The following is a 20,436-nucleotide window of genomic DNA, read 5'->3' as shown; positions in this document are numbered from 1 at the left end:
ACCATCTGGTCTACTCCAGAGACTTTCTGATATACTATAAAGTCAACAAGAAAAGAAAAATGTTTTTTAAAAAAAAATCTAACTAATAAGGAAAATCTATCATTCTTCTGCTTACTGGATTACAGAACTGACAACCAAAACAGAAGGAATTTAATTGAAATGTAGACTGAACCAAATTTTTAAAAAATACTTACATTAAAGATGCACTTAATGAGCTAATACGTACTTTATCTTCTCTAATATCTGAAATTCCCGGAATACTTTTGTTCAGAGGCCTATTTAATATGAACTAGTGGTTACAGCTGATATCCTAGCACAAAAAAACTCTCAACATACTACCACTATTCAATTTGTATTTTCTGCCAGACTCCAAAGAAAGGCTACCAACTGTATTAGCTAACAGGTGTAACTAGGCTTATTATCCCCAGCAGGTAAAGAAAATGCCTATGGTGCTTAGGAGTTTGCATACAAAAGGCAGCACTAAAGTAACATTTTACCAATATTCTGCTTGTCACAAGGAACTTAATACTAGCCATCTATTTCACAAATTTCTAGGCTGTTAAGCGCTTTAAAATTATAAGTAATTTTATGTTCAACTGAAAATCTATGTTAGACTTCAAAGTTGAAAACAGAAATAGTAAAAGACAAAGGTGATACAGACCTGAAAAATTCATTCCTTACCACATAACTATGAAAAAATTATTTCAACTCTACAAATCACTGCTATCACTTCTGTACTATAATATAATGCTTTCTTTAACTTTCTTAAAACAATAGAGAAGATGAAAATTAAGAGGAGAACTGGATACTCACACCACTGGGAAGGAACTGAGCATGCTTTACATGAGGGGAAGCAATGTCCTTGCTAGAGATGATCAGTGTTATTCATCATTCTGTAGGAAAAAAGACAGAGAACTGAGAAACACTTTGAAATCAAATACTGAATAAAAACATTAATTATATAATTTAGGGATTAACAGTTAACATCAAATAACCAGGTTTTTAAAAAATTACTTTTTATTTCAAGTAAAACATCTATTTTAAAAATAGAAAAATACTTTTTAAACCTTTCAAATTACTCACTTGGAAAAATGAAAATCATCCCTGAAGTTTATGTTACTAGATACCACCCAAGGAAACGGATTTAAACATGAAATGGAATATATATATACACACAATACTGTGACATTCAGGATAACTTGTTGATAATAACTCCAGTGCACTTATGCGGAATCCTATAAACAAAAAACATACCACAGCATGATAGAAGCTAACAGTCTTAAAAGGGGGGTACAACCTGGGGTGTAGTGCCAAGTCTATTACTTATTTTGTTGTTATTTAGTCGCAAAGTCACATCCGACTATCTGTGACCCCACGGACTGTGGCCTGCCAGGCTTCTCTACCCATGCGACTTCCCAGGCAGGAATACTGGAGTGGGTTGCCATTGCCGTCTCCAGGGTATCTTCCTGACCCGGGGATCAAACCGACATCTCCTGCACTGGCACTGCGTCTTTACCACTGAGCCGCCAAGGAAGCCCATTATTTTATTTTACTGCTAGCCAAATCTAACAGTGACTTAATTTCTCTGAGTCTCAATTCCACATTCATAAAACAGAGGTAATAGGTAACTACTTCAAAAAGCTACAAGAGTTTAAAACATTTTTTAAATGGTGGTGATGAAGTACTTCACAAACTATCAGGTAGCAGGGGCTTTTTTACTACTAACTTTAAAAAGACACCAATAATCGTGTCCATTCCTGAACAGGCTTAAGTTAATAATGGAGCAACTTCAGTACTTCTATCTTCTGATTAACATTCTACTGCTTTAATCAGCGTTCAGACGCTGTGACCCTGTTTAACTCACACATAGATCTTAACAAAAAACGAAATCTACTATTCACAGCTTAGGAGCTAAAGATCATGTATTACTGACTGAACTTATTAGCAGTTTCAAACCACAATATATACAGGGAACTATTTCCATTAACTGCAAGTTAATATTATAAAGTGGGAGAAGGCAATGGCAACCCACTCCAGTACTCTTGCCTAGAAAATCCCATGGGAGGAGCTTGGTAGGCTGCAGTCCATGGGGTCACTAAGAGTCAGACACAACTGAGAGGCTTCACTTTCACTTTTCACTTTCATGCATCGGAGAAGGAAATGGCAATCCACTCCAGTGTTCTTGCCTGGAGAATCCCAGAGATGGGGGAGCCTGGTGGGCTGCCGTCTCTGGGGTCGCACAGAGTCCGACGTGACTGAAGTGACTTAGCAGCAATATTATAAAGATGAAAGCCAAAAATGTTGATGTCAAAAACTCTCACATTAAAATACACATTCAGCACTGAATTATTTTAAGCAAGACCAAAGTGTCTAACATGTGAAATGTACACAGTAAAGTTAGAAACCTTTACATTTGCATATTCTAAATTGTAGCTTTAATGAAATACTGGTCCTAAATAGCAGATATAAAACACAAAGAAAACCTCCTAAAAATACTGTTGATTGCATTTCCTAGACCAACAAGAAGCCACAACATGGATTACTGGTCAATATATATATATTTTTTCACTCCTGCTCCAATTTAGTTAAAATATACTAAATACTAGCCCTGAAATAGAAACAAGGTCATAACATGAGTAAGATATGGTCCCAGTAGTGTAGGAGCTTATTAAACTATGGCGGGGGGACAGGGGGCACGGGGCGGGGGAGTAGAACAAAAATTACACACACACATATCTCCAATAAAAGGCATTAAGTGCTAAGACTAATAATACAAGATTTACGAGCACAGCAATTCAGAAATTAATTGGTTACAGAGAACTGGGAAGACTTCTTTAAGTGAGCTCTCAGCTGTTATTTGAAGTTTAGAATAAGACTTCCACCAAATCAAAGTGTGAAGAGAGGTTAGAACCAGTGGAAGAAAGAATCAGGAAGAGGAAACAGTTTAAAAAAAGATTTTGAAGGATGTTTAGGGACTAAGTAGACCTGTCTTACTGGCCTTTAACATGTATGTGTGAGGAACAGACAGGCAGAAAGGAAGGAATTCCAGTCTATGAAGGGCTCATAAACGCCTTGCAGTATTTCCCATCTTAATTCTATAAATATGAGAATATCACCACGACTGAATCAGATGATCTAGGGGGAAAATCACCAAAGACTTTCATTTCACAGATAAGGAAACAGATTAAGACACTGATACAGACCTGTATAAGTACAAATCACTTAATTTATGTCATTTATATTCCAGACATAAATGGACTTGAAATAAGGCATAAAACATTCAAAGGACAGAAGATCAAGCAAGTTGCTGTGAGTTCTCTGCTCTTAGGTTCAACAGAACAGAGCGTTCCTAGCATAAGAGACAGATTTTTTAAATTGACAGTTTAAAACTGTGCATTAAAACACATCATTAGAATGGCTATAATTAAAAAAAAACAGAAAATAACAGGTATTGGCACAGATGTGGATAAAATAAAACCTTTGTGTGCTCTGATGAAAAATATAAAATGGGGGTACTGCTATGTAAAATAGTATGGAGATTTCTTAAATAATTTAAATATAGAATTATCAGGAGATCTGCAACTTCAATTCCAAGTATATAAGCAGGAGTGAAAGCAGGGACTCAAAAATATATTTGTACACCTAAGTTCATAGCAGCATAGTCACAAAAGGTGGAAACAAATATCTATCAACGGATGAATGGCCAAGCAAAATATGATACATGCATATAAGGGAGTATTAGTCTGCCTTAAAAAAGAAGGAAATTCTGACATGCTAAAATCGATGAACCCCAAGGCATTACACTAAGTGAAAGAAGCCAGTCACAAAAGGCCAAATACTGTATAATTCGACTTTTACAAGATATGTACAGTCTTCAAACTCTGGGACAGGAAGGAGAATGGTTCTTAAAGGGGGCTGGGGAAGGAGAGGTTATTGTTTAATGGTGCAAAGTTTTAGTTTAGAAACACGAGAAAAAGATCTGGAGATAGATGACAGTGATGGTTGTACAACAATGTTTATTGTACTTAAGTGTCATGAACTGTTTGCTTTAAAACTGTTAAAATGGTAAATTTTATATTATCTATGCTTTATTACTGCAAAAAGAAGAGTGTTATAATAAAAGAAAACACATATTAAAAGGTATCAGGGATAAAAGTTTATGGATGCTGGATCGTATTTAAGCACCTAGCTATAAAAAGCAAGTAAGCTATAAAAGATTAAAAAATCACCTACTTACTGGACTTCTCATCTATTATACTTAAAAGAGAAAGAGCCAAACAACATTCACAGATGACTGAGAGGATTCTGTACCAATAGAGCTTACATTTTGATATAAGAAAAACACTGCAAATAAGCAAGAATTCAGAGAGTGTATTTTCTCAGTTACCTCAACTGAGACACATAATATAAAAAATTAAGAAAAATGCCAAAATATTTTTATTTATAAACTACAAGATGAACTAGATAATCTTTGGATCAACGAAATCAAAATCTTTATTTTATTTGAAATGGTTTTAGTGTTCTGCTACATAGGACATGGAATAAATATATATTATATATATGTATATGTTTTTCCACATAGAGAAATCTGATCTATGGAACAGATCCAGTGATGGTGGTTACTGTAAGTACAGGGTGAGAACTGGACAGATTCGGGAAAGGGTAGGAAGGGGACTGTTCTCAGAGAACTGTATAATTTTAACCATATGAATGTTATTGCTCAGTCAATAAATCAAATTAATAAAAATAGGAATTAAGAGGAGCCCACTGAACCCTTTGTAATTCAACACTAACTTGAAGATTATAGCAAACTAATAAGACATAAGAATGAATTAACTGGAATAATACTGTAATGAAAGAGAACTATATACCTTTTTGCTAATGATCTAAAGGAATACCTAAGAAATGTAAGCTATTCTAGTAAAAAAAAAAAAAGCTGAAGTTTTTTGTTAAGAAGTATGATAAAACACTTTAAATTAATTTTAAAAATTGTCCCTAGTTTAGCAGGGAAAAAAAGGCATCAATCATACTAGTAACGTTTTCCCAATACTCATAAATAAGCTGTATTGAGAAAAACGCTCCCTCCCACACAATTAAAGTTTAAAAATAGGAATTTAAAATTAGAAAAAAAGAAGTCCAAGAACCTCCAAGAAAATCAAACAAAAGGAGAAAACCAGAAGTGGACTTCACTGGCAGGACCACAGAACAAAAAGACACTAAGCAAATCAATACGACACTGGCTGGGGACAGACACACAGATAAGTGGGAGAGAATAAAGCTTACTGATTCCAGAACACATAAGGAAATACACAAGCTAAAGGCTAAATTTTACTTCAACAAGCTGCTTTTGAACTGTGGTGTTGGAGAAGACTCTTGAGAGGCCCTTGGACTGCAAGGAGATCCGACCAGTCCATCCTAAAGGAAATCAGTCCTGAAAATTCACTGGAAGGACTGATGTTGAAGCTGAACTCCAATACTCTGGCTATCTGATGTGAAGAACTGACAAACTGGAAAAGATACTGATGCTGGGAAAGATTGAAAGCAGGAGAAGGGGACGATAGAGGATGAGATGGACATGAGTTTGGGTAAACTCCGGGAGTTGGTGATGGACAGGGAGGCCTGGTGTGCTGCGATTCATGGGGTCTCAAAGAGTCGGACATGACTGAGTGACTGAACTGACTGAACTGAGGATAACTTATCATCTAGCAAGAAATCATATCTTTATCTTAAATTATATATAAAAATTTAAATTCCAAGTGGAATAGACATAAATCTATAAAACTCAGAGACACATTCTACAACAAAATTTAGAAGATCAAAGAGAAGAAACTTTAAAAGGTAGACATAAGAGTTTAAAATTTCCTACTACAAAAAAATCATAAAGCAAACAATTTTTAAAAAGATGTCCTTGTCATCACAAGGGACTGGAATGCAAAACTAATAAGTAAAGAGATAATTGGAGTAACAGGAAGGTTTGGCTTTGGAGTACAAAATGAAGCAGGGCAAAGGCTAACAGAGTTTTGCCAAGAGAATGCACTGGTCATAGCAAACACCCTCTTTCAACAACACAAGAGAAGATTCTACACATGGACATCACCAGATGGTAAACACCAAAATCAGATTGGTTATGTTCTTGGCAGCCTAAGATGGATAAGCTCTATACAGTCAGCAAAAACAAGACTGGGGGCTGACTGTGGCTCAGATCGTGAACTCCTTACTGCTAAATTCAGACTTAAATTGAAGGAAGTATGGAAAACTACTAGACCATTCAAGTATGACCTAAATCAAATCCCTGATGATTATACAGGGGAAGTGATGAATAAATTCAAGGGATTAGATCTGGTAGATAGAGTGCCTGAAGAACTATGGATGGAGGTTTGAAACACTGTATAGGAGGCAATAATTAAAACCATCCCCAAGAAAAAGAAATACAAAAATGTAAAATGGTTGTCTGAGGAAGCCTTACAAATAGCTGAAAAGAGGAGAAGCAAAAGGCAAAAGAGAAAAGGAATGATATAGCCATTTGAATGCAGAGATCCAAAGAACAGCAAAGAGAGACAAGAAAGCATTTCTAAATGAACAATGCAAAGAAATAATGGAAAACAATAGAATGGGAAAGACTAGAGATCTCTTCAAGAAAATGAGAGATACCAAGGGAACATTTCATGCAAAGATGAGCACATAAAGGACAGAAATGATATGGACCTAACAGAAGCAAAAGGTATTAAGAAGAAGTGGCAAGAATACACAGAAGAACTATACAAACAATGTCTTAATGACTCAGATAACGACGATGGTGTGATCACTCACATAGTCAGACATCCTGTAGGGAGAAGTCAACTAGGCCTTTAGGAAGCATTGTACATGAACTGAAAACTTCCAGATGTTCAAGCTGGATTTAGAAAAGGCAGAGGAACCAGGGATCAAATTGCCAACATCCATTAGGTTATCAAAAAAGCAAGAGAGTTCCAAAAAAACATCTGCTTCATTAAGTATGCTAAAGCCTTTGAATGTGGGGATCACAACAAACTGGAAAATTCTTCAAGAGACAGGACTACCTACCTACCTCCTGTGAAACCTGTATGCAGGTCAAGAAGCAACAGTTAGAACTGGACATGGAATAATGAACTAGTTCCAAATTGGGAAAGAAGAACGTCAAGGCTGTATATTGTCACCTTGTTTACTTAACTTATATGTAGAGTACATGATGCGAAATGTTGGGCTGGATGAAGCTCAAGCTGGAATCAAGATTGCCAGGAGAAATATCACTTACCTCAGATATGCAGATGGCACCACCCTTATGGCAGAAAGCCATAAGGAACTAAAGAGCCTCTTGATGAAGGTGAAAGAGGAGAAGAGAAATAGCTGGCTTAAAACTCAACATTCAAAAAACTAAGATCATGGCATCCGGTCCCATCACTTCATGGGAAATAGATGGGGAAACAATGAAAACAGAGACAGACTTTATTTTCTTGGACTTCAAAATCACTGCAGATGGTGACTGAAGCCATGAAATTAAAAGACACTTGCTCCTTGAAAGACAAGTTATGACAAACCTAGACAGGGTGTTAAAAAGCAGAGACATCACTTTGCCAAAAAAGGTCCATGTAGTCAAAGCTATGGTTTTTCCAGCAGTCATGTACGGATGTGAGAGTTGGACTATAAAGAAAGCTGAGCACCGAAGAACTGATGCTTTTGAACTGTGGTGTTGGAGAAGACTCTTGAGAGTCCCTTGGACTGCAAGGAGATGCAGTCAATTCTAAATATCCTGAATATTCATTGAAAGGACTGACACTGAAGCTGCAGCTCCAATACTTTGGCCAACTGATATGAAGAGCTAACTGTCTGAAAAAGACATGGATGCGGGGAAAAATAGAAGGCAGGAGGAGAAGGGGATGACAGAAGGTGAGATGGTTGGATGGCATCACAAACTCCATGGACATGAGTTTGAGCAAGCTCAGGGAGATGGTGAAGGACAGGGAAGCCTGGCATGCTGCAGTTCATGGGGCCGCAAAGAATCAGACATGACTGAGCAACTGAACAAAAAAAAAAAAAACAAAACAAACAAACCAGATAAACTATTTGACATGTAGAGAAAGAATAGATCCAGGCTGTCATTGTTTACTTTAAAAAACACTCAAATTTACTAGAAGTCAGAGAAATAACAATTAGTTTAACAATGAGATATAACTTCAGCAAAAATTTAAGATTGATAATATGTCCGCAAAGGGTACGGTCATTTCACTGGTCTAAGGACAAAGCCCTTTTGCAAAGAAATCTGGCAACATAAATTGAAATTTAAAGTATTTACACTTTTGAGTCCCTTGGACTGCAAGGATATCCAACCAGTCCATCCTAAAGGAAATCAGTCCTGAATAGTCATTGGAAGGATCGATGTTGAAGCTGAAACTCCAATACTTTGGCCACCTGATGTAAAGAGCTGACTCAATGGAAAAGACCCTGATGTTGGGAAAGATTGAAGGATGACAGAGGATGAGATGGTTGGATGACATCACTGACTCAATGGACAGGAATTTGAGTAAACTCCGGGAGCTGGTGATGGACAGGGAGGCCTGGCGCACTGTAGTCCATGGGGTCGCAAAGAGTCGGACCCTACTGAGCAACCGAACTGAACTTAACGAGTAGTCCTATTCCTGGGAATCTATCACATAGAAACAAAAGTAATCATACACAATATGTACAAGGATGTTTCTTGTCATTTATTTTGCTATTTCTTGTCTCTATAAAGAGAACTGTTTCAATCCATACAGGAATGGCTGAATAAATGACAATATACTTTGATCAATGAACACAATACAATCAAGTAGAGTTTTATCGGGTGACTTGGTGGGATTTGCACATTGCCACACTGAGTTAAAAATTAAACAGCAAAATGCAATCAAATGAGTATGATGAGATTTAAAAAGAAAACCAACAAGAACAAAAGTGAAAGGGAAAGTTGCTCAGTCGTGTCTGACTCTTTTCCACCCCATGGACTGCAGCATACATACAGTCTATGGAATTCTCCAGGCCAAAATACTAGAGTGGGTAGCCTATCCCTTCTCCAACAGATCTTCCCAAGCCAGGAATCCAACCAGGGTCTCCTGCATTGCAGGCAGACTCTCTACCAACAAAACAGTCCTTTTATAGGCGTGTCTCGTCAGTATGTTTACTGACATACATACATACACGAACATGGAGAAAAAACAGGTAGTCAATAGGTATTGGAGGTGGGGTTAAGGATGAGGGTATACATAGGGAATATGGGTAAGGAAGGATAAATGCATCTATGCAGCAGTTAAAGACACATTAATGCAAACAAATTGTAAACATTCCTACTATCAGAACTGGACTCAGTTATCAAATAATGATTTTAGGGTTGTAAAAATTCAACACAATGTCAGGTTTTTTTCCATAATGAAAGTCTATTGTCAGTACTGATGATCCTTGAAGAAAAAATGTAACCTGGAAAATCCATTAGGAATAAGAACTTGTAGATGGTGGTAAAAAGGTTCTTTTTATTCTAGCTTTTCTCTTTAATATAAAATGTATTAACCATATACAGTAAAGGAGAATTTCAGAAGATATAAAAAAAAAGTTAAGTCTGTCTTCTATCCCAAACTCCTTTTTCTCTTCCACTGAGACATTATACAGTTCCTTCATACATCTTTCAACATCGAAGTGTAAGTTTAGGGTAAATTCCCAGTAGAGGAATCATTATGACAAAAAGCATATACCTTGTAAACTATGATAGAGAAATTTCATCAAATGGCCTCCCTAAAGAAGATCAATTTATACTCCTATCTTCAGGAAATGCTTAACTGTGAATCCAGTATGTCACTGGTGATTTAAAATTGAATTTACATTGTGCAGTTTGGTATGTATCTTGTTTTATTCAATAATGGTAAACATAGAAAGGGCAGAATATTTTAAGAAAGCAAAGCACAAGAGAAAGGGAAGAGTTAGCTCTAAAAGCACAGGCAGCAAGTAAGTCATCAAAGGAAGAGGTAACAGGACACTGTTAATGCCAACTAGTGAGGCCCTTAAGCTCAGATCTGGATATCAAAGAAGACTTCTCAGAAGTTCAAAACAACCATTACAGATCGCCTTCACTGCTCCTTTAGCACCTGACACAGAAACCACTGTGATCCATCTAAAATACCAATTTACAGTAAAATTAAAAAATGTGTAAATATACAGAGATACATAAGCCTTACAATCCCATAAGTTTGATACTATTAGTACTTTGAATTTAATGACGAGGAAGTAAAATTCCTTCCTTGCTGGATGCACATTAAACACACACACAAATATTTAAATGTAACACATGGAGGTAAGAAAAAAAAAAAGGTCATAAAACTGCACCAGAATAAAAATAACATTTCTCCCCTTTAATCCACAGACCTCTGTAAAAAGATAAATACTACTAAGTTTCTTGTAAATCATTACAAATATAAAAATTAAAAACTTAATATACTATATATCTAACAGAATTCTTTTCTAAATGGTGGTTTTTAAAAACTTTTTAACATGAAAATTTGTAAACATGTACAAAGGCAGAATAATAAATGTTTAGGTACCCATCACCCTCCTTGAAAAATTATCTCTTTCTTGTTCCCCTGGCTCGAAAAGGTATTTTCAGGCCAATTTCAGATAGCTTATCACTTTAACATGCAATTCTCTTCAAATTTCAGTATCTGGTTTCCAAATCCAGAGTAAATAAGACATAGGAACTTAGAAAGGGACAGTTCAGTTCAGCTCAGTCGCTCAGTCGCGCTCGCCTCTTTGCGACCCCATGGACTGCAGCACACCAGGCTATCACCAATTCCCGGAGCTTGCTCAAACTCATGACCATGGAGTCAGTGATGCCATCCAGCCATCTTATCCTCTGTCGCTCTGATGTCTCCTTCTCCTCCTGCCTTCCATCTTTCCCAGCATCAAGGCTTTTTCCAATGAGTCAGTTCTTCACATCAGGTGGCCAAAGTATTAGAGTTTCAGCTTTAGCATCAGTCCTTCCAATGAATATTCAGGACTGATTCCCTTTAGGATGAACGGGCTGGATCTCCAAGGGACTCTCAAGAGTCTTCTCCAACACCACAGGTCAAAAGCATCAATTCTTCGGCACTCAGCTTTCTTCATAGTCCAACTTTCACATCCATACATTGACTACTGGATAAACCATAGCTTTGACTACATGGAGTTTTGTCGGCAAAGTGATGTCTCTGCTTTTTAATATGCTGTCTAGGTTGGTCACAGCTTTTCTTCCAAAGAGAAAGCACCTTTCAATTTCATGGCTGCAGTCACCATCTGCAGTGATTTTGGAGCCCCCCCAAAATAAAGTCTATCACTGTTTCCATTGTTTCCCCAACTATTTATGACATGAAGTGATGGGGCCAGATGCCACAATCTTAGTTTTCTGAATGTTGAGTTTTAAGCCAACTATTTCACCCTTCTCTTTCACGTTCATCAGGAGGCTCTTTAGTTCTTCGCATTCTGCCATAAGGGTGGTGTCATCTGTGTATCTGAGGTTATTACTATTTCTCCCAGCCGTCTTGATGCTTGTGCGTCATCCAGCCCAGCATTTCCCATGACATATTCTGCATATAAGTTAAATAAGCAGGGTGACAATATACAGCCTTGATGTACTCCTTTCCCAATTTGGAACCAGTCTGTTGTTCCATGTCCAGTTCTAACTGTTGCCTCCTGATCTGCATACAGATTTCTCAGGAGGCAGGTAAGGTGGTCTGGGATTCCCATTTCTAAGAATTTTCCACAGTTTGCTGTGATTCACAGAGTCAAAGGTTTCGGTGTAGTCAATAAAGCAGAAGTAGCTGTCTTTCTGGAACTCTCTTGCTTTTTTGTTTTTTTTTTGTGTTTTTTTTGGGGGGGGGTGTTAGTTCTAAAGGTCTTTTTTTTTTCTTTAGTTTTTTATTTTTTAAATTTTAAAATATTTAATTATTACATGCGTTCCCAAACATGAAACCCCCACCCACCTCCCTCCCCATAACATCTCTCTGGGTCATCCCCATGCACCAGCCCCAAGCATGCTGTATCCTGCGTCAGACATAGACTGGCGATTCAATTCTTACATGATAGTATACATGTTAGAATGCCATTCTCCCAAACCATCCCACCCTCTCCCTCTCCCTCTGAGTCCAAAAGTCCGTTATACACAGCTGTGTCTTTTTTCCTGTCTTGCATACAGGGTCGTCATTGCTATCTTCCTAAATTCCATATATATGTGTTAGTATACTGTATTGGTGTTTTTCTTTCTGGCTTACTTCACTCTGTATAATCGGCTCCAGTTTCATCCATCTCATCAGAACTGATTCAAATGAATTCTTTTTAACAGCTGAGTAATACTCCATTGTGTATATGTACCACAGCTTTCTGATCCATTCATCTGCTGATGGACATCTAGGTTGTTTCCACGTCCTGGCTATTATAAACAGTGCTGCAATGAACATTGGGGTACATGTGTCTCTTTCAATTCTGGTTTCCTCAGTGTGTATGCCCAGAAGTGGGATTGCTGGGTCATAAGGTAGTTCTATTTGCAATTTTTTAAGGAATCTCCACACTGTTCTCCATAGTAGCTGTACTAGTTTGCATTCCCACCAACAGTGTAGGAGGGTTCCCTTTTCTCCACACCCTCTCCAGCATTTATTGCTTGCAGATTTTTGGATCGCAGACATTCTGACTGGTGTGAAGTGGTACCTCATTGTGGTTTTGATTTGCATTTCTCTGATATTGAGTGATGTTGAGCATCTTTTCATGTGTTTGTTAGCCATCCGTATGTCTTCTTTGGAGAAATGTCTATTTAGTTCTTTGGCCCATTTTTTGATTGGGTCGTTTATTTTTCTGGAATTGAGCTGCAGGAGTTGCTTGTATATTTTTGAGATTAGTTGTTTGTCAGTTGCTTCATTTGCTATTATTTTCTCCCATTCCGAAGGCTGTCTTTTCACCTTGCTTATATTTTCCTTTGTTGTGCAGAAGCTTTTAATTTTAATTAGATCCCATTTGTTTATTTTTGCTTTTATTTCCAGAATTCTGGGAGGTGGATCATAGAGGATCCTGCTGTGATTTATGTCGGAGAGTGTTTTGCCTATGTTCTCCTCTAGGAGTTTTATAGTTTCTGGTCTTACATTTAGATCTTTAATCCATTTTGAGTTTATTTTTGTGTGCGGTGTTAGAAAGTGATCTAGTTTCATTCTTTTATAAGTGGTTGACCAGTTTTCCCAGCACCACTTGTTAAAGAGATTGTCTTTTCTCCATTGTATATTCTTGCCTCCTTTGTCAAAGATAAGGTGTCCATATGTGTGTGGATTTATCTCTGGGCTTTCTATTTTGTTCCATTGATCTATATGTCTATCTTTGTGCCAGTACCATACTGTCTTGATGACTGTGGCTTTGTAGTAGAGCCTGAAGTCAGCCAAGTTGATTCCTCCAGTTCCATTCTTCTTTCTCAAGATTGCTTTGGCTATTCGAGGTTTTTTGTATTTCCATACAAATCTTGAAATTATTTGTTCTAGTTCTGTGAAAAATGTGGCTGGTAGCTTGATAGGGATTGCATTGAATTTGTAAATTACTTTGGGTAGTATACTCATTTTCACTATATTGATTCTTCCGATCCATGAACATGGTATATTTCTCCATCTATTAGTGTCCTCTTTGATTTCTTTCATCAGTGTTTTATAGTTTTCTATATATAGGTCTTTAGTTTTTTTAGGTAGATATATTCCTAAGTATTTTATTCTTTTTGTTGCAATGGTGAATGGAATTGTTTCCTTAATTTCTTTTTCTACTTTCTCATTATTCGTGTATAGGAATGCAAGGGATTTCTGTGTGTTGATTTTATATCCTGCAACTTTACTATATTCATTGATGAGCTCTAGTAATTTTCTGGTGGAGTCTTTAGGGTTTTCCATGTAGAGGATCATGTCATCTGCAATCAGTGAGAGTTTTACTTCTTCTTTTCCAATTTGGATTCCTTTTATTTCTTTTTCTGCTCTGATTGCTGTGGCCAAAACTTCCAGAACTATGTTGAATAGTAGCGGTGAAAGTGGACACCCTTGTCTTGTTCCTGACTTTAGGGGAAATGCTTTCAATTTTTCACCATTGAGGATAATGTTTGCTGTGGGTTTGTCATAGATAGCTTTTATTATGTTGAGGTATGTTCCTTCTATTCCTGCTTTCTGGAGAGTTTTTATCATAAATGGATGTTGAATTTTGTCAAAGGCCTTCTCTGCATCTATTGAGATAATCATATGGTTTTTATTTTTCAATTTGTTAATGTGGTGAATTACATTGATTGATTTGCGGATATTGAAGAATCCTTGCATCCCTGGGATAAAGCCCACTTGGTCATGGTGTATGATCTTTTTAATGTGTTGTTGGATTCTGATTGCTAGAATTTTGTTGAGGATTTTTGCATCTATGTTCATCAGTGATATTGGCCTGTAGTTTTCTTTTTTTGTGACATCTTTGTCAGGTTTTGGTATTAGGGTGATGGTGGCCTCATAGAATGAGTTTGGAAGTTTACCTTCCTCTGCAATTTTCTGGAAGAGTTTGAGGAGGATAGGTGTTAGCTCTTCTCGAAATTTTTGGTAGAATTCAGCTGTGAAGCCGTCTGGACCTGGGCTTTTGTTTGCTGGAAGATTTCTGATTACAGTTTCAATTTCCGTGCTTGTGATGGGTCTCTTAAGATTTTCTATTTCTTCCTGGTTCAATTTTGGAAAATTGTACTTTTCTAAGAATTTGTCCATTTCTTCCACGTTGTCCATTTTATTGCCATACAACTGCTGATAGTAGTCTCTTATGATCCTTTGTATTTCTGTGTTGTCTGTTGTGATCTCTCCATTTTCATTTCTAATTTTATTGATTTGATTTTTCTCTCTTTGCTTCTTGATGAGTCTGGCTAATGGTTTGTCAATTTTATTTATCCTTTCAAAGAACCAGCTTTTGGTTTTGTTGATTTCTGCTATGGTCTCTTTTGTTTCTTTTGCATTTATTTCTGCCCTAATTTTTAAGATTTCTTTCCTTCTACTAACTCTGGGGTTCTCCAATTCTTCCTTTTCTAGTTGCTTTAGTTGTAGAGTTAGGTTATTTATTTGACTTTTTTTCTCTTGTTGATCTCTGGTTCCTCTGCCTTTTTAAAATGCAGCTTGAACATCTGGAAGTTCACAATTCATGTACTGTTGAAGTCTGGTTTGGAAAACTTTGAGCATTACTTTGCTATCTTGTGAGATGTGTGCAACTGGGCAGTAGTATGAACATTCTTTGGCATTGCCTTTCTTTGGGATTGGAATGAAAACTGACCTTTTCCATACTGAGTGCAGCACTTTCACAACATCATCTTTTAGGATTTGAAAGAGCTCAACTGAAATCCCATCACCTCCACTAGCTTTGTTCGTAGTGATGCTCCCTAGGCCCACTTGACTTCAGAAATGGAGAAGGGAATGGCAAACCATTTCAGTATTCTTGCCTTGAGAATCCCATGAACAGTATGAAAAGGCAGCAAGGGACACAAAGGGTATAAAAAGGCTTTACCACGGGGAAGGAGGGGCAGGCAGGAATCACAGCTACCTGAAAAGAGCAAAATAAGTAAAAAAATAATTCTAGATACATACACGTAATACCTACTTATCAAATAGTTAAAGTCGTGTTTAGGATCTTCATTTTCAAAAGACAGATAAGTATGTGATAGATTTGTTTTGAAAAGCTGAAGTGGTTAAAACAAAGGTTTTCATTTTAGGTAGTTAATCAGGTGTTTCACATATGTCAAACATTTTTCCCTGAACAAAGCCAGGTAAGTGAGCCCTTACTACAATGAATGGTTGGTGACATGTGAGGAAAACCAACCAGATATTAGGAATTAAAGACTCATCTAAATTTGAATACTATTAATAATCTTTCAAATGATGCTTCTAGGTAGCCAGGTTAAAACTGCAAACAACTACTAACTGTAAATGACAACTACTGTGCTTAGTTGCTCAGTCATGTCTGAATCTATGTGAGCCCATGGACTGTAGCCCGCCAGTCTCCTCTGTCCACAGGGATTCTCCAGTCAAGAATACTGGAGTAGGTTGCCATGCCCTCCTCCAAGGGATCTTCCCAACCCAGGGACTGAACCTGGGTCTCCTGAATTGCAGGTGGATTCTTTACCATTTCAGCCACCAGGAAAACCCAACAGCAACTACTGTTGGGTAGTAGTAGCTTGCCCAGGGCTTCCCAGGTGGCCCATTTAATGAATACTACCCTGGGCCAAGTCTCCGTGGTGGCTCAGTAAGAATCTGCCTGTAATGCAGGAGACTTGGGTTCAATCCCTGGGTCAGGAAGATCCCTTGGAGAAAAAAAATGGCAACCCACTCCAGTAATCTTGTCTGGGAAATCTCATGGACAGAGGAGTCTAGCAGGCTACCATCCATGGGGGTCACAAAAGAGTTGGACACAATTTAGCAACTAAACAACGACCATCACCCTTGCCCAACACTCACTGTTTAAGTGCTTTACATATACAAACTCATTTAATCTCACCATTCTCTGAGGTAGATAATTATGACAAGACACCACTTGCCCAGGGCTTCCCAGGTGGCCCTAGTAGTCAAATAACAACAACAACAACAACAACAACCCGTCTGCCAATGCAGGAGACATGAGACATGGGTTCAATCCCCAGGTCAGGCAGGTCTCCTGGAGGAGGGCATGACAATTCACTCCAGTATTTTTGCCTGGAGAACTCCATGGACAGAAGATCCTGGCAGACTACAGTCCTTGGGGTGGCAAAGAGTCAGGCACAACTGAAGTGACTTAGCACGCACACACCACTTGCCCAAGGTCAATCAGCTAATGGACTTCCCTTTTCTTATTAGAACTGTAACTGAAGTACTTATGTCAGTCTTACTCTTTCTTCAGAATATAAGATTAGGGATATAATTTTATCACTTCTCTGGAGCAAATGTTTACTTGTGTTAAGTACCATGCAACAGGCTGGTCAACAGATATTCCACTAAGATAGTAATGATGTTCCTCTTATGTTTTACTCATTATGATTCACTACTTAAGGATGTATACCATGGAGAGTTTTATTCCCAAAGAATTATGACATATACTACTTGTCAAACTTTTGAAGACAGAAATACTCATGTAGCTCCTCCTACATTTCCTGTGACAGGGAAGTTTAATGTAAAGTTTTGCTGATAAAGATACTCCTTTAACAGACTCAATTTTTTAAAATAACTTCAAGGCACTTATCCTACCGAATCGATAAAGACTACCTTTCTTCTTTTCTTTTCCACATGGCAGTGTTTTAAATGTCTGTAAAATCTTCACAAAGAGTCTTCATGCTAAACATTCCCAGTCAGGATTCCAGTTTGACATGGTTTCCTTGTTTGTCATTATCTAATCTTCTTTTAAAATGTGGGTCTCCCCACATTCAGCACAGACTCCTACAGAGAACCTAACCAGAGCAGGATACAGGGATAGTTTTCTTGTTCTGAACTCAAAATTGTGTTACTTTCTCCTACCACCAAGTCATTTTTGTGAGTATATTAAGTTTGCAGACAAAACTTTTACACATTCTTTAAAGACGCAGTGATTGAACATCAAAGAGAGAACTGAACTGATTCAGGCCTTTATCCAGGCTTCCCTTTCCTAAACTTGAGGCTTTCTTTTTGCTTTTTTTCTTGTACGTAAATATTACTATTTGATATATATATTATATATTTTATTTGTCTATTATCTGTGTGTTTAATGTCTATTTTCTGCATGTACTCTTAAAGTAGTACCTGGAACATAACAAGCACTGTTTATTACTGAACTAACTCACTAACGGAGAAGGCAACCCACTCCAGTACTCTTGCCTGAAGAAGCCCATGGGCAGAGGAGCCTGGTGGGCTGCAGTCCATGGGATTGCGAAGAGTCGGACATGACTGAGCAACTTCACTTTCACTTTTCACTTTCGTACATTGGAGAAGGAAATGGCAAGCCACTCCAGTGTTCTTGCCTGGAGAATCCCAAGGATGGGGTCGCACAGAGTCAGACACGACCAAAGTGACTTAGCAGCAGCAGCAGCAGCAACTCACAAACAGATGGAAGAGGGTGGAACATTCATATCCTTTTGGCTTCTGGGAAGCAGTCTCTATACTAGTACACTTCACTGCTAAATGATCTTAACACCTTATCAAGAAATACACAATCAGAAGAGCCATAACTACCACATGCCCTCCAGAATTTACTATGACAATCTAATACAGGAATTATAGCCTTTGATTACTTTTAAGATATGCAGTGCTTTTGATGTTACCTTCTATATTTTTCCTCTGCTTTTCCTTTCTAAAATAATAATATAACCTGAAAATAAAACTACACATCTCCCCATCACTAATATTAGAGTAGGTAACTTTTAAACTCTGTTGAACTACACTATGAAATGTTAGGGAATAGCAATCCTTAAGCCAGAGGATGAGCCACCATCTCTTCATCATGTGCAATGACTCCAGCCAGGACCATCTTTACACCATAGTCAGTTTAGATGCCACTTCCTCTGTGGCCTCAATATTAGAGTCGTAGTTGTATACTCTGTGGTGTGACTTTAGATTTTTTTTGATTCATTTAAGTTAAAAACACACCTACGGAGCCGCTACTTTATATTATACGATTTAGCATCCCTGCTATGAAAGTGAGGGTTCTCTGCTCTCATGGGGTTGTTACTGTTTCAAGACTGTTATTCTTTTGAATTACAATACAAATTCATGATAGCAGGCAGCACTTTCTCCTCATGTCAGTTTAGAACAGTTATTCCCAAACTGTGCTGTGCCTCTGAATTATATGGATGTCTTTTAAAATCACAGAATCCCTAGCCAACTTTGGACCTACTGGATCCAAATCACTGGAGGTAAATATCCAAGAATATTTTTAAACAGCTTCTGAGGTAATTCTATTTGAAATCTACTGTTCTGGAGGACAAGAAATAACTCTAATTATGCAATGCCACATTCCTTATATAAAATATAGTGTCTAGGCATAAACACCATTTTGAGCATATCCACACTCAAAACATCTATTATTTCCTACACAACATTCCAAGCTGAATACTTAGCAAAATAAATTTAATTGGTTATTCATAACTGAAAGTGAATTTGAGAGCACTTAAAATATGTCTGGGCTTTCCCGGTGGGTAAACAACACTGCCTGCAAATGCAGGAAACATCAGTTCAATCCCTGGGTTGGCAAGATCCCCTGGAGAAAGAAATGGCAACCCACTTCAGTATTCTTGCCTGGCAAATCCCACGGACGGAGGAACCTGGTTGTAGTCCACCGGGTTGCAAAAGAGTCAGGCATGACTTAACGACTAACCAACAATAAGATATGTCTACTTTAAGGGAACTCATATAATAGACATTGGTCAAAACAATTCATAAATATTCTCAAACTATTCTTCTCTCTAAAAGTAGTGTCCTCCTTTACCTAGTAAGTACTTGTCCAGCCAAGGAGTTCCCACAGCCCTGCAAAAAAGTGAATGCTTCCTCACCCCTTTCCTTTCCACCAATTTCAGAGACTCTTGTAAGACAGCAAACTTTTGCAAAACTCTCCGTTAGTAGGGTACCACAGATATGTTTCTGCTATATTACATTATAATTCATATACAAATCTGTCTCTCTCCTCAAATGTGAGCTTCTTAAGAGCAAGGATTATTTATCAACTACGGTAGTTCCAGCTCCTGCTGAGGTGTGGGGCTTCCCTGGGGTTGCCAAGAGTCAGATAAGGCTGAGTGACTAACACTACTACTACTGCCAAGGTATGAACAGTAAATAAATCTTGGCTTAGTTAAGAAATGGCTGAAAATGTCTAGTTTCAAGTCTATTTCAAACAAAATAATCTTAACAGTCCTGGTCTTTGAAATTAACAGGAAAAAGATGTTACTAAATTAAAAATTAATGCAATTGGAATGTTTTCCAAGAAAACTGATGAGCATTTATTAAATACTGAATATGTTCTATAGGTCAAATGATAAGCAAATACTAAAGACACAAAAATAGAGCTTTGCTCTTGATATCAGGGCAAGTAATATTAATGTTCCCAAAGAGAGATTCTGTCATTGGTTTACAATCTACATTCACAGTGTCCTTGGAGCCAAACTCTGTTAGGACTGTTGATGTCCCTTAGGGAGCTACCAATACTGGATGGAGAACTCAGCAGCCTAACAGCTTCATGTTGTCTAGGCCATGACAGTTTTCCAGAGTTCACTACAACAGGAGAACTTAGCGATTTGCATGGCAAGAGTCTCCTGCCATCATTATAAATAAATTTGAAAGTCTGTGTGTGTGACTATCAAACAGAACACAGACATACAAAAATCATTCCTACTGGCGTACATCTAGAATATCTTGATGTTAAAATATAAGAATTTACTCACAGAACCAATCCAGATGCTCCCAT

At 37.6% G+C, this 20,436-nt stretch overlaps 1 protein-coding gene across 26 annotated transcripts in view; it reads right to left on the bottom strand.

The window, feature by feature from the left end:
- Positions 1–20,436, bottom strand: part of HMBOX1 (homeobox containing 1) — a 196,863-nt gene that overhangs the window by 112,567 nt on the left and 63,860 nt on the right. For all 26 annotated transcript variants that reach the window (XM_069576721.1, XM_069576723.1, XM_069576731.1 and 23 more), the window contains one exon: positions 814–893. In XM_069576721.1, the coding sequence (XP_069432822.1) occupies positions 814–836 (23 nt within the window). In that variant the 5' untranslated portion in view covers positions 837–893. The remainder of the gene's footprint in view (positions 1–813; positions 894–20,436) is intronic.

The sequence above is a fragment of the Ovis canadensis genome, chromosome 2, assembly GCF_042477335.2.
Source record: "Ovis canadensis isolate MfBH-ARS-UI-01 breed Bighorn chromosome 2, ARS-UI_OviCan_v2, whole genome shotgun sequence".
Classification (NCBI taxonomy): domain Eukaryota; kingdom Metazoa; phylum Chordata; class Mammalia; order Artiodactyla; family Bovidae; genus Ovis; species Ovis canadensis.
This window is presented reverse-complemented; position numbering and strand designations above follow the sequence as displayed.